General features: G+C 44.6%; 1 protein-coding gene across 2 annotated transcripts in view; it reads left to right on the top strand.

Moving 5' to 3' along the window:
* Window positions 1–13,970, top strand: part of LOC115173712 (protein Jumonji) — a 90,227-nt gene that overhangs the window by 31,226 nt on the left and 45,031 nt on the right. For both annotated transcript variants that reach the window (XM_029732046.1, XM_029732045.1), the window contains exon 2: window positions 11,613–11,748. In XM_029732046.1, coding sequence (XP_029587906.1) covers window positions 11,613–11,748 — 136 coding nt within the window. The remainder of the gene's footprint in view (window positions 1–11,612; window positions 11,749–13,970) is intronic.

The following is a 13,970-nucleotide window of genomic DNA, read 5'->3' as shown; positions in this document are numbered from 1 at the left end:
CTGTGCCATCCTGCCCTGTGTCCTGGCACCCTCAGTACTCTCTGCTCTGTGCCACTCGCTGCAAGACATCCAGGCTCCAGCACTATCGCTGCCGCCAACAGTTTGGAAAGTATTTCCACCAGCTGTGAGAAGAGGCGCTAAAGCTCCCAGGGCTGACACACAGGAGCTGCCTTGCTCTTCTCCCCTACTGCTATTCTTCTCTCGCTCGGCTCTCTCTCCTCTTCTCTTCTGTCCTTACCACCTCAGTATTCCTACACTACCACGGAACTACATCTACTCAACATCATGCGGTGCAGTTAGGGGGTCACATGATGTAAACAAGGTGGGACAGTGTAGTGCTAGGATCTGTGTCCCAAGGGACAGGGCTGAATAATAATACCAATACAGGCAGGGGGACATGGGAGCAGCCACAGTGTTCAGGGCGCATTTTATTTCTATAAATGAACAGGAAGATTGATTCATCCCAGGAGACAGAAAAAGATGGGGGGATTTAGAGGAATGGGGGCTAGGGAGTGGGTGGTGGAGTCACACGCTTCAGCATCATTGTCTTTCTCCCAGGTTGAGCCAGGCTGGCACTGTTAGAGTGGAGCAGTGACTGTTGTTCTTTCTCGGTCATTCCATTCCCCTGTGTGAACCCACAGCTGTCTGCTTTTGTTTGGTAATAAAATAATCTCCCAAGTTGGAGGGTGTGAGGAATCACATGCTGTGGTGGTCTGAACCCCCCTGATCGTGTGTGTGGGGGGAGGGGGGTTCAGGGACAGTAAAATACATGTGTAACAGACAAGTCAGGTTTGACTGGGTGGATAAAAGTAGTGACGTTGCTGAATTGACATGTTAACCTGAAACGATGTTGCCTGCTTCGCAAAAACATGCAGGTGTGGGGGCTGGCTGGCTTTCACTGTGCACGGCTGGATTCCATCTCCAGCACAGTACTGATATGTGTGTGTGGGTTTGTGTGGAAAAGAGCTCAGTGATGCTGATTCAGATGCCATTTCAAGCTCTGGCCCCATAAGACCTTATATGACTACCATACGAGCTGAGTGCAGGAGCACAAGTATTCTGTGTGTGTTTGAGTCGACTCTCCTACTCCAGCTTGTAAGGGTTGTGGTGAACTCCCTCGGTGACTCAGTGAGCTACCCAGTGACAATGGCCACGGAGAGAGACCCAGTGCTGACTTCAATTTGGTTCTGCATTAGCTACGCTGTAATGAACATCCTATTGATTTAGTGATCAAGGATTGATTCAGAACTGTGCGGTATAATGATGCTTTCTCTTACCCACAGTACGTCCTCTTTCTAAATACAGAAACAGATTATTTTAATCCTCCAAGATTATTTAAAATATGGGGCAGAGAGGGGTGTGTGTGGAAAGCAATGCATGTTCTTTACTATTTGTGGTTGCTAGACTAATGTCCGTAGTATTCAGATAGCCAGCGCTTGAATACAGCCTTTGGCTTTCTGTGTGGAAGTTTGTGTGTTCTGTAAGCACTGCAGTGACCTCCAACCCTCGCAGCCAGATGAGAAAATCCCTGTTCAACACATCCAATGAGCTCTCAAATGGGGGGAAACCCAGGATGCAGTGTGCTAGTCCTATGACTAATCAAATACAACAGTGAAATGCTTACTTAAGGGTTCTTCCCAACAATGCAGAGAGAAAAAAAGATCACGAGGAACAAATATACACAATGAGTATAACTTGGCTATATACATGGGGTAGGAGAATTTAGGTAGGTATGTATACGGTGCATTCGGAAAGTATTCAGACCCCTTGACTTTTTACACATTTTGTTATGTTACAGCCTTATTCAAGAATGTATTAAATTGTAAAGACGGATTTTTTGAAATTTTTGCAAATGTATTCAAAATAAAACACTGAAATATCGCATTTTCATAAGGATTCAGACCCTTTACTCAGTACTTTGCTGAAGCGTCTTGGGTGTGACGCTACAAGCTTGGCACACCTGTATTTGGGGAGTTTCTCCCATTTTTCTCTGCAGATCCTTTCAAGCTCTGTCAGGTTAGATAGGGAGCGTCGCTGCACAGCTACTTTCAGGTCTTTCCAGAGATGTTCGATCGGACTCTGGCTGGGCCAGAGGACATTCAGAGACTTGTCCCGAAGTCACTCCTGCGTTGTCTTGGCTGTATGCTTAGGGGCGTTGTCCTGTTGGAAGGTTAACTTTCTGATGTCCTGAGCGCTCTGGAACAGGTTTTCATCAAGGATCTCTCTCGCTCTCTCTGTCTACTTTGCTCTGTTCTGTTCACCTTTCCCTCAATCCTGACTAGTCTCTCAGTCCCTGCCACTGAAAACATCCCCACAGCATGATGCTTCCATCACCATGCTTCACCGTAGGGATGATGCCGGGTTTCCTCCAGACGTGACGTTTGGCATTCAGGCCAAAGAGTTCAATCTTGGTTTTCTCAGACCAGATAATCTTGTTTCTCATTGTCTGAGAGTCTTTAGGTGCCTTTTGGCCAACTCCAAGTGTGCTGTCATGTGCCTTTTTACAGAGGAGCGTGTTCCATCTGGCGCTGCAGAAACAGTTGTCCTTCTGGAAGGTTCTCCTATTTCCACAGAGGAACTCTAGACCTCTGTCAGAGTGACCATCAGGTTCTTGGTCACCTCCTTGACCAAGGCCCTTCTCCCCCGATTGCTCAGTTTGGCCAGGCGGCCAGCTCTAGGAAGAGTCTTGGTGGTTCTGAACTTCTTCCATTTAAGAATGATGGGAGCCCCTGTTCTTGGGGACCTTAAATGCTGCAGACATTTTTTGATACCCTTCCCCAGATCTGTGCCTCGACACAATCCTGTCTCGGAGCTCTACGGACAATTCCTTTGACCTCGTGGCTTGGTTTTTGTTCTGACATGCAGCTGTGTAGGCTTACAGTACACGTCAAAAGTTTGGACACCTGCTCAAGCCAGGTTTTCTTGTTTTTACTATTTTCTACATTGTAGAATAATAGTGAAGACATCAAAACTATAAAATAACACATGGAATCATGTAGTAACCAAAAAAGTATTAAACAAATCAGAATGTATATTTGAGATACTTCAAAGTAGCCACCCTTCACCTTGACAGCTTTACACACCCTTGAATGAGTACGTGCTTCCAAACTTTTTACTGTGTGTGTGCCTTTACAAATCAATAGAATTTACCACAGGTGGACTCCAAGTTAAAACGTTTCAAGGATGATCAATGGAAACAGGATGCACCTGAGCTCAATTTCTAGTCTCATAGCAAAGAGACTAGTCTGAATACTTGGTGTAAATAAGGTTATTTTTATTTTTAAGACCTTAGCAAAAATGTCTACCTGCTTTGTCATTATGGGGTATTGTGTGTAGATTGAGGATTTTTATTTATTCCATTTTAGATTAAAAGGCTGTAACAAAATGTGGGAAAGGTAAAGGGGTCTGAATACTTTCAGAATGAACTGTAGGTAGTGATAAAGTGACTCGTCAACAGGATAGATAATAAACAGTATCAGCAGCCTTTGTGATGAGTCAATAGAGTTGGTGCAAAAAGGGTCAATGCAGATAGTTAACCAATAGTTACCCGGACTATTTAACTATTTAGCTGTCCGATGGCTTGGGGGTAGAAGCTCTTCAGGTTCCTGATTGGACGTTTTGATTGACTATGTTCTCCACTGAGAGGTATGGCGGGAGGGGGGCATCCTGTGGAAAAAGTAATGGGAAGAGAAAGATCTTGAGTAGTATTGACACATTGCGGGATGAGAGCAGAGGGATGACTGTACCATCTGTTCCTCTTTATCTGGTCGATTTCTGCCTGTGTAAACAGAGCTGCATGGTGGGCTCTGGGCTGGATCTCACTGAGACTGCTGATCCACTTTCAAGGCTGAATAAGTGGACACTGACACACTAAACCCTGCCCGACCTCCCTCTCCCTGTCCACACTAAACCCTGAAAGTTGAAGTGGGCCCAGGTCCATCTGTCTTTGACGAGCTGTGCTGTATTAACCTGTGTCTGGGCTGTATTAGTGTGTTAGCCTGCCTGGGCTGTATGAGTGTGTTCATGCCATCTCTGCCTGTGGGATCTAGACCATTTCACCTCAATCAGAACCAGAGCCCAGTGGAGTAATGAGACTTTGGACTTCCTGTCGTTGGATTTTTTTCTTCAGTCGTGTGACTGGTCAGTGGCAGTCAGCCTAGTTGATAAAGCCTCTTTATTGGTCCAACTTGTGCCCTGGGACCTCTCTCTAGCGCCTATATTATAATAATATAAAACATGACATTTATCCTGCTCCTTTAAATCGTTATGGTATCCTAGGGCTGGGCCATATGGTCTAAAACTCATATCTACATTTTTCTCAAACTTTTATAGGTGATTCACATATTTTTACTTGTTAAAACATTTTTCTTGAAATAAGCACTGTTGCACAATTAAAGGCCACTGCATTTCAAACCGTCAGGAATAATCCAATGAATTCAGGGCCTGTAAAATTATACCAAGGCTAAATATAAGACCCACTAATAATTAAATGATTTGATCAAAATAGTTTACCTGGCTTTTTTTTGCAATAATCACTGACCTGGCTTTCCAGTCTATGAAAATGCCCTTTTTGTTACAATGTAACCAGAACCATGCACATCCACTAATAATGACACACTTCTGGTAGCAGGAATTATAGAAAATGAACACAGGTTTCATAATAAATTGCCCACTGCTAGTGAGTAGCCAGCAAATAATAGGTTTAAAGTCTAACCGACTTGGATCTATTGGCTGTTATGAATACACCTTCCTGTCCATCTCCCAACAGTTTGAACAACGGTCTCTTCTCTTTGTTTATATGTTGAAATGGTAAGATTCTTATTTCTCAGACTGAAAGAGTTGCCAATTCCTTATACAAATGCATATTTTTATGCTCATTGCACATTTATGAAAGACTAGACAGCTAGCACATAAGTCTGTGGCTACAATGTTGCTAGCGGTACGTGGAACCACAATGCCACGTACCGTGGCAAATCAACTTGATTCTTGTGATGCAGGCATTTGGAACATTGTGCTAAAACATGCAATCAAATGAATATGATATATCGTCCAGCCCTACATTATTCTACTCCAGTTTAATGAGTCTGATGACAATGTGCTTCACAGGGCTGAATGACAGTGGCAGCCTGTCACTTAGACGTGTGTGTGTGTGTCCAAGGGAAAGGGAGGAAGAGAAGTGGGCAGGACACACAGTGATGAAGCGAGGCAACTCTTTCCCCCTCCGGGTCGACAGACCCTAACATTTCCAAAGTTCCCAAAACGGGATAATGTTTAGCAATGGTGCAGATGGAAGTGCTCTGGGTCTGAGACGGAGAACAGGAGTGTGGTCGATCCCAGCATGAGGGTGTTTAATGGTGGATACGGCCCGGGCATTCCGATGCGCTGAGGTAGAGGTGTAATGAGGTGATGACATTAAGTTCCTCACAGACCCGTTAACTCCCAGTGAGCTAGGCACTCTTACTAGGAGCAGACTGAGTGACTGACTCAGCCCTGCACTCTGGAATGGACTTCTGCTTGTGACTTGGTGAAATCCTGTCGGCTTTGCAACCCCGCCAATTAATTTGCAGCTTGTCACTTGTATTTGCAAGCTAAGTAATGGTTTGGGAGAAAAGCTGTGAAAAAGTGTTATTGATCTGGGTAAATCTTGTGTGAAAACCTCTCCTGTTAGCGCTGGGAGACGTGGAGCCTAGAGAGGGGCGGAGACCCTGAGGAGAGGGGAAGCACGAGGGAGACCATTCCTAGCTACACAAACACTAAGCCCTCTTCACCCCTCCCTAGGAGAATGTGTGTTATACAGTACTAAAACACATTTCAGCCTGATCTCAGTTGTCTCCTGGCCCACATTCTCCAGTTGATGAGATCCAGACCATCAGCACTGTTATTATTAGTCTGCCATGTGAACCAAAGCACGCGTGTTCCTTTTTTGTTTTGAAATTGGGACAACCCCTCTCCTGTGTGTGTGTGTGGGGGGGGTTATGACAATCTGCAGACGGGGGGGTCTGCTTGGTTAGATGGACTTCCTCTCGGCATCAAATCTTTCAGCCAGTCCTTGGTTTTTTAATTTTTAATTTAACCTTTTATTTAACTAGGCAAGTCAGTTAAGAACAAATTCTTATTTACAATGACGGCCTACCAGGAAACAGTGGGTTAATTGCCTTGTTCAGGGGCAGAACAACAGATTTTTATTTTTACCTTGTCAGCTCGGGGATTCGATCCAGCAACATTTCGGTTACTGGCCCAACGCTCTAACAACTAGGCTACTTGCCGCCCCAAGTACACAGTAGGTTCATCCAATCCCCGTACAGTACACAGTAGGTTCATCCAATCCCCGTACAGTACACAGTAGGTTCATCCAATCCCCGTACAGTACACAGTAGGTTCATCCAATCCCCGTACAGTACACAGTAGGTTCATCCAATCCCCGTACAGTACACAGTAGGTTCATCCAATCCCCGTACAGTACACAGTAGGTTCATCCAATCCCCGTACAGTACACAGTAGGTTCATCCAATCCCCGTACAGTACACAGTAGGTTTGAAGAACCAGTGTTCTTTTATTCCTCATTGCAGTGACCTTGTTTCCATTATTGTTCACCTCGCAAGACAATTTGTATTTAGTCATGCATCAGTGCTACAGACATCTCAAGAGCTTGGGAATTAATGGATGAATTACATTTATGTTCGTGTCAAATCGCCAGTTGGCAACCCATAGCTTATGAGATTAATTAACACAAACAAACATTACAATAATTCAGTGATAATTATTCCGTTGATCTGTGCGTTATGCACTGCATAAAGGAGGAAAAATAAATTAATAATAACCTTTATTATTATCAAGTTATATCCTTAGAGCAGTAAAAAAAATATATATATATATATATATATATATATATATAAAATACACACACAGATATAAACTTAGTATTTATCAGCATCTTTGTCAATTTCAGTTGACAGTTCTGTTCAATGTTCTCTACCTAATAGAGTACCCTAATACCACCATTCATGTCAAGTTCAAAAGAATACATTGCTGACAGAATTCAAAACCTTAAAGCCAATGATCACAATCATTTTTGCAGATAGAACCTTACAGTCCCAAGCTCTCTCTTTCTACAACTACATTCAAGCTGTATTCCATCCATCATGCAATGTTTGAGTTGACAGATGAAACTGAGTTGTCTCTGTCCTGGTTATTCTTAATGGATCAGGTGGCTTTGGACAGGAATGGTTAGAGGTTTACAACCCAGTGATGTGTTAACATGGGACATCTCACTACATCACTGCTCAATAAGATGCACAGGGACCGCAACCGTCTCCCACTACTACTAATGTTGCTGTTAAAAGGACATTTCCAAAAAATTATACAAATCTACAGCGCCGCCCCAACATTAACACATGTGAAAATGGCAGGTTTCTATGTTTTGTAGTACAAAAAAAAGGGCAAGATCAGCGTTTCCAACCCCGACTCCCAATTGGTCAAAATCACACGATGCACACCGATGTTATTGGAAACGCTTATCTTCCTCTCTTTTTTACCACAAAACATAAACGCTCCATTTTCACATATGTTGGGGTGGTGCTGGAGATGATGAATATGAAGTTGAAACATTTTTGAAGTTTCCCTTTAAGACTAGCTCCTGCTTTCGACTCGGGTACCAACGCTATAAATAACCAATCCACTGGGCTTCTAGTGTAAACAGCAGCCTCAGAACAATCAGGTGTCGACTACTTATCTTCCTGAAGCCTATTGGGGAGGTTCCAGACCGTAAAGCGTTTACAAGTTGACATGGTTTCTTTCTGGCGTCTAAGTCTCTACTGGCGCGTGTTTACAGTGTGAGGGAGCCAGCGTGTCGTCTGATGTAGAGTCTCCTCCGTCTGCTGTGACAGACGTCTGTCTGGGACTACCCACCTTTAGTCTCGGTCTGCGGATATCCACCTTCCCCATCCTGGCTCGTCTCAGTGGGAATGTTAAAGGAGTAGAGGCTCTTGATGTCATTTAGAAGAGCCTCCGTGTGTCTTTCTGTTCGCTGTGTTTGCCAAGGTGGTGCGCTGTGGTATGAAAGGCAGCGGGTTCTGAGTCCCTTTGGGGCCCCTAAAACGTGTGCGTGCTGTGTGCCAGTCGTCCCGCAACAGACACACAAAGGCCTCAGCGTTCATTAGCAGGCTGTGGGTTCCCAGTGGGAGCGGAGGGGGGGGCGGGTGTAAGCGGGCGGGGGTTGTCAGCTCAGTGCTGCGTGTTGTCTCTATGGTGGTGCCAGCTCCTCAGCTCTCATCTGAGCCCAGGCCCTACTCTGCTCTGCCAGCAGCCCGACTCTCCCTCTGAAGAGGCCTGGCAACCCTCCTTCAGTCAGCCCTCTCCACGGCCTGTCTAACTGCCCACTCCTGCCTCTGCTAGTCTCTCTGCCTACCTACGTCTGTCTGTCGGTCGTGCCAGGAAAAACGCATTTACTTACAGCAAAGGCACGATAGCAATGTTGGATTTTTATACCATTTTTGGTCTTTTCTGAAAGCATTGAGATGAACATGTTGTGATGTATGACACATAAGGTTTGAGTGTTGAGAAGGTTTAGCCCTTACTAAGCAGACGGGCAGGGCTGCTTTCTGTTAAGACAAGCCATCTGCAGAATAAAGTCCTATTTTAAAAGATTTAAGTGTTGAGTTGTTTCGGTAGAATGTTGGAAACCTTTTTGACTCCTTTCAGTTCCTTTTTTCCCCCCTTTTTCTGTTGATGTTTTACCTTGTGTTGTAAAAAAAACATTTGCTACATTTTGTTGCATCTCTTTGCGGGGCTCGTCTGACGATGCCTCTCGGCTGACGAGCCCAGCACTTCGCAGTTTCCAACTCGGCGTCACTAAGTGTAGGGAGATGAGGAAATCACTCTGGCAGCCTGCCAGCCTCCAAGAGGAAGAGAAGGAAAAACACACACTTGCAAGCACATTTTTGGTCTGCTCCCAGAGTTCAAAGCCAGAGGTGTCAGCTGTGTGCTAGCTTGCATGTGTTTGTGTCAGTCAAAGCTAAGTGTAACGAGGAGCGTTGGTGCACAGCATTGGCAACACAGTTGAGTGTGTCTGCAGGGAAACATGGCTGTCACCCCCTCCGCTTCATCACAAGGAGACAGTCGATTGTCTCTAACTTCATCACACTGATTCTCATGGAATATCTCAGTGATGTCCACTACTGATGATCACTACAGGGAAATTCCAAGTTAATGGTATTACGCTCAGTGTCCGATTTAAGAAAAAAAAAAAAAGAAAAGAAAAAGACAAAAGAAACAAAAAAAAATATATATATATATATATATATATATATATAAAAAAAAAATAAATATATAAATAGAAAGATGGTAAAAAAAATATAAAAATGTACTTTAACCACAAACTCTATGCTCAATGACTACTTCGAACAATTTACACAGTAAAAAATATATTATTTTGCTGGAAAAACGTATCAAACTTTGCATGTGCAGTTTTTCCTGTAAAATGTGTTTTTATAAAATGTTCAGTGGAATTGTTGAAAGTAGTCCTTGTTCATACAGTTTTGTGGTTTGTTAAACTTTGATGAAATCAAGGTTTTTGTTTGCTATCGATTTAAAACTGAAATCTGAGTAATTTCGATGGAATTACCCTACAGCTACACCATATATACAGAAGTATGTGGACAATCCTTTAAAATTAGTTGATTTGGCTATTTCAGCCACACCCGTTGCTGACGGGTGTATACAATTTAGCACACAGCCATGGAATCTCCATAGGTACATTTTGGCAGTAGAATGGCCCGTACTGAAGAGCTCAGTAACTTTCAACGTGGCACTGTCATAGGATGCGATCTTTCCAACAAGTCAGTTCATCAAATTTCTACCCTGCTAGGGCTGCCTTGGTCAACTGTAAGTGCTGTTATTGTGAAGTGGAAACATCTAGGAGCAACAACGGCTCAGCTGCGAAATGGTAGGCCACTCAAACCCACAGGACGGGGCCAGCGAGTGCTGAAAATTGTCTGTCCTCATTTGCAACCCACTAGTTCCAAACTGCCTCTGGAAGCAACGTCAGCACAAGATCTCCAGCTTCATGAACTGGGTTTCTGTGTCCGCGCAGCCGCACACAAACCTAAGATCACCATGCGCAATGCCAGGCGTCGGCTTGAGCAGTGTAAAGCTCGCCACTATTTAACTCTGGAGCAGTGGAAACGCCTTCGCCAAAGCGTGATTCATCACTCCAGAGGATGGCAGGAGAACGCTACCTGCCCCAATGCATAGTGCATTGTAAAGTTTGGTGCAGAAGGAATAATGGTCTGGGGTTGTTTTTGCATGGTCAGGCTCCTTAGTTCCAGTGAAGGGAAATCTTAATGCTACAGCATACCATGACATTCTAGACGGTTCAGTGCTTCCAACTTTGTGGCACCAGTTTGGGGAAGGCCCTTTTCCTGTTTCAGCATGACAAAGCCTCTGTGCACAAAGCGAGGTCCATACAGAAATGGTTTGTCAAGATTGGTGTGGAAGAACTTGACTGGCCTGCACAGAGCCCTGACCTCAAACCCATCGAGTACCTTTGGGATGAATTGGAACGCCGACTGCGAGCCAGGCCTAATTGCCCAACCTTACTAATCCTCGTGGCTAAATGGAAGCAAGTCCCCGCAGCAATGTTCCAATATCTAGTGGAAAGCCTTCCCAGAAGAATGAGGCTGTTATAGCAGCAAAGAGGGGACCAACTCCATATGAATGCCCTTCATTTTGGAATGAGAATGTTTAACAAGCAGGTTTCCACATACTTTAGGTTTCAGTAGAGATCCAGCTTGTTTGGTCATCTCGTTCTAATCTAATTTCCGAAGATGATTTAGTGTTACACATCAAACAGTAGCCTAATACAGCTGCACTGTGTGTAGGAAGCAGTGCTGTACTGTGAGGGGAAGTAGTGTTATACATTAAATCTGCTCTGTGTAGGAAGCGTGTTATTTCTGTATTCAGACACTGGAGACCTTAGTAATGAAGCATGTTGGAAAGTTAGTGTAATGTAACGGAAGTCTGACACGATCCTATTCTTCTGTCTTTCCTGGTGGTGTACTGCTGTGAGTATCTGTGCCACATTGACCTCATGGACTGTCCCTCCATTGTTTAAAATTCGCAATAGTACTGAGATGGAAAGAGGGTTATTGTCAAAGATGAAAAGTGATGAAGGAAAAGGAAGCAGTGTGATTAAGACGTCTGTCACCCTTGTTACAATAACATCCTGTGTCTGTCTTTGTCAGCCAAGGGAATCGACTAGAATCTGTCATACTAGGCAGCCGTAGTCTCCCAATTTAATTCATTATTAGGCTTTATTGGTTCTGGGTGATGGCTCACAAATATAAATATTAAATATATGTAAAATGCGAACTCCAAAGGACCCTTCTATGGATTACATTTTGTTTAAATCCCCCAAACCATGGTTTTGTGAACCATCACCCTTCTGTCTTTTGTGGGTCATGGTTATGTTGTGAGAAACGTGATGCTGCTTGTAATGATTTGCTATGTTATGCTAATGTGCCATGTTATTCTTATACTAACGTCTATCTACTATGCTGTGTCATGTTAAGATGCTGTGTTATGATAATCAGTAGTCCTCTGTCCTGTGTTTTTAGGATGACATAGATGGGATCCCCTGGTCAGAGGAGAGGGACGTGAGGAAGGTGCTCTATCTCTCCCTGAAGGAGTTCAAGACTGCTCAGAAAAGGCAGCTCGGAGACGGCATCGGAGATGGAACCAAATACACTAATGGTGAGTTTCCCCTGGGACCCTTTTCTCTGCAGCACTGACCCAGTCAGGCTTTTGTCTGGATGCTCACAGACCTGCGATAGGCTGCTCTGTCTTTAGTTTTTTACAGTGGACCAGTTAATAATGATAGGAGTGATAGAATAGTAACACATTAATATGCCGTTATTTCAGAGTGAAGGTGCTTTGGTATGCACAATGAAACAGAGGGTGTTGCAGGGTTTTTTTCTAAGCAGGTGCAATAACATCCAGGGAGCTCAGGCTGCCTGTTTGTGTCCGTCTGTGGTATAAAGGCTGGTCTGAATTATCTGCTGCTGCTTTGTTTGACACCTTCGCTGTGCTTCAATCCACTCTGCTCTGTCTCTTCTCTGCTTCAAACGCCAGCCAACTAGGAGATTTGAACTTCACACGGGCCTCTGAACCTATTCTCAGCTGTCACCGACACAACCCAGAGACCGAGAGAGATAAAGGCCTCTGGAAGTTTACACCGTGCCAAGCAGGCAGGGAGAAGCCTCAGTTCAGATCTAGGTCACAGGCTCAGTCGCACACAGACTGCCCTGTACCGGCTGAAACTGTCATCCATTTTGGAGAATCAGTCAAACAGCAACTTTTGTGATGGTCGTGTTCTCATCCCTCTTCACCCCCCTCCCCCCCCCCTCCCCCCGCAGTGTTGTCAGTCTCTTAGAGGAGTGTGTCTGGCTGGCTGTCTGGAGCCAGCTGTCTGCAGAGGGATGTGAGGAAGGTGCAAATTAGATTACAACAAGATGACCAAACAACAAGCTGTATCTCTACTGAAATACACTACATGACCAAAAGCATGGATCCTACAGCAGAGTGAAGGGACCGACCCTGCAAGGCCCTAAGCGTGTGTCCCCCCCCCCCCCCCCGTCTATATCCCATAACCGACAATCATGCCATCTCCCTGTCCACTTTACGTCTCACTGTTGGCAGGCATCCATCTCTCCATCTCTCTTTCCCTCGCTCTCCCTCTGCATTATTCAACTAATTATATGATGCCCTTCTGCATCCTCTCCCTATCCTCTCCCCTCCCTGTCTCTCCCCTCCCTGTTATCCATCCTTAGATGGAAGGCATCATTTCATCAATAGGCGTCTGGTTACTGTTGCTCAGGAAGCTTTCTTCCCGCTCCCCTGCCCTCCTCTCCATACCCCCCCATTGATGAAACTACTGGCTGTGTTCCAAACCATTGGATATGGTGGATGGTAGTGAGTGTCTGCCCAATAGTACCACCGGCGTTGTTCTGTCTGTCCCTTAGAACTGACCCTGTCCTGTCTCATGGGGACCTTAGGGAATGACACTGAAAGTTTGGACCAGAACAGAGTGGAAGAGGGCACAGATCCTTGGTGGTGGAGCTGGCTTCCTCTCGGATAGGGAGAGTGAAACAGACTGACAATCTGCAGCATGTCATTCTCACGTAACACATCTACTCAAATCATTTTTATTTTAAAGTATATTTAAGGTATTTTATGAAGATGACAGTGAGGAAATATAGAGTTGGTGTCAAAAGGCAGTAGGCCAGAGTCCAACCTTTGCCAACACTGTAGACATACAGTATGTGCCAGAGGAGGCTGCGGTTTAGAATGCCAGACCACCCTAGGCCACACAGACAATAGTTACTAAATAGGATCTGTCTATTTCGGTCTGGGGTTGATTTGTGGTCAGAACTGTGTGGTTGAGACAGCCATTTTAAAAACACTACTTTTGTTGTCCTCTTGTAGGGTTGTCTCCTAGAGTTCCCTTTTTAGTATCCTGTTCTATTGTCAGAAGTGGTTGAAAATGCATTCAAATGGGTTAAAATCCCACACGTCAAACGCATTGTTTATTTTTATACACACTACAGTCCCAATCATACTGTGTCATTAAAAGCTTTGAGAGAAATAAGTATTGTGTTACTAGCCACAGTACAGAGGGTTACTGCTACAAGCTGCTGCTGGACCCTGAGCTTGCGCCATTAGAAACATTATTATTCAGTCGTAATCACTTTGTGTTTGTAAAGGTGATTTAAGCTGAAGTAATGCCACTCTCCTGGCTGTTAATATTTTCTGTCTGCATCTGGGCTTCCTGTCTGCATTACTCCACCTCCCACTAATGGGCTACACTCTGGCTTGCTATGGTACGCACCCCCAACCTCGTTTCTCTCCCCATCTCCTTCATTGTCTCTCTCTTTCTCTTTCTCTCTCGCTTTCTCGCTTTCTCGCTTTTCTCTCTG

Source organism: Salmo trutta, chromosome 34, assembly GCF_901001165.1.
Source record: "Salmo trutta chromosome 34, fSalTru1.1, whole genome shotgun sequence".
NCBI lineage: Eukaryota > Metazoa > Chordata > Actinopteri > Salmoniformes > Salmonidae > Salmo > Salmo trutta.
The sequence above is the reverse complement of the archived record's forward strand: the minus strand, read 5'-3'. Positions and strand labels throughout refer to the sequence as shown.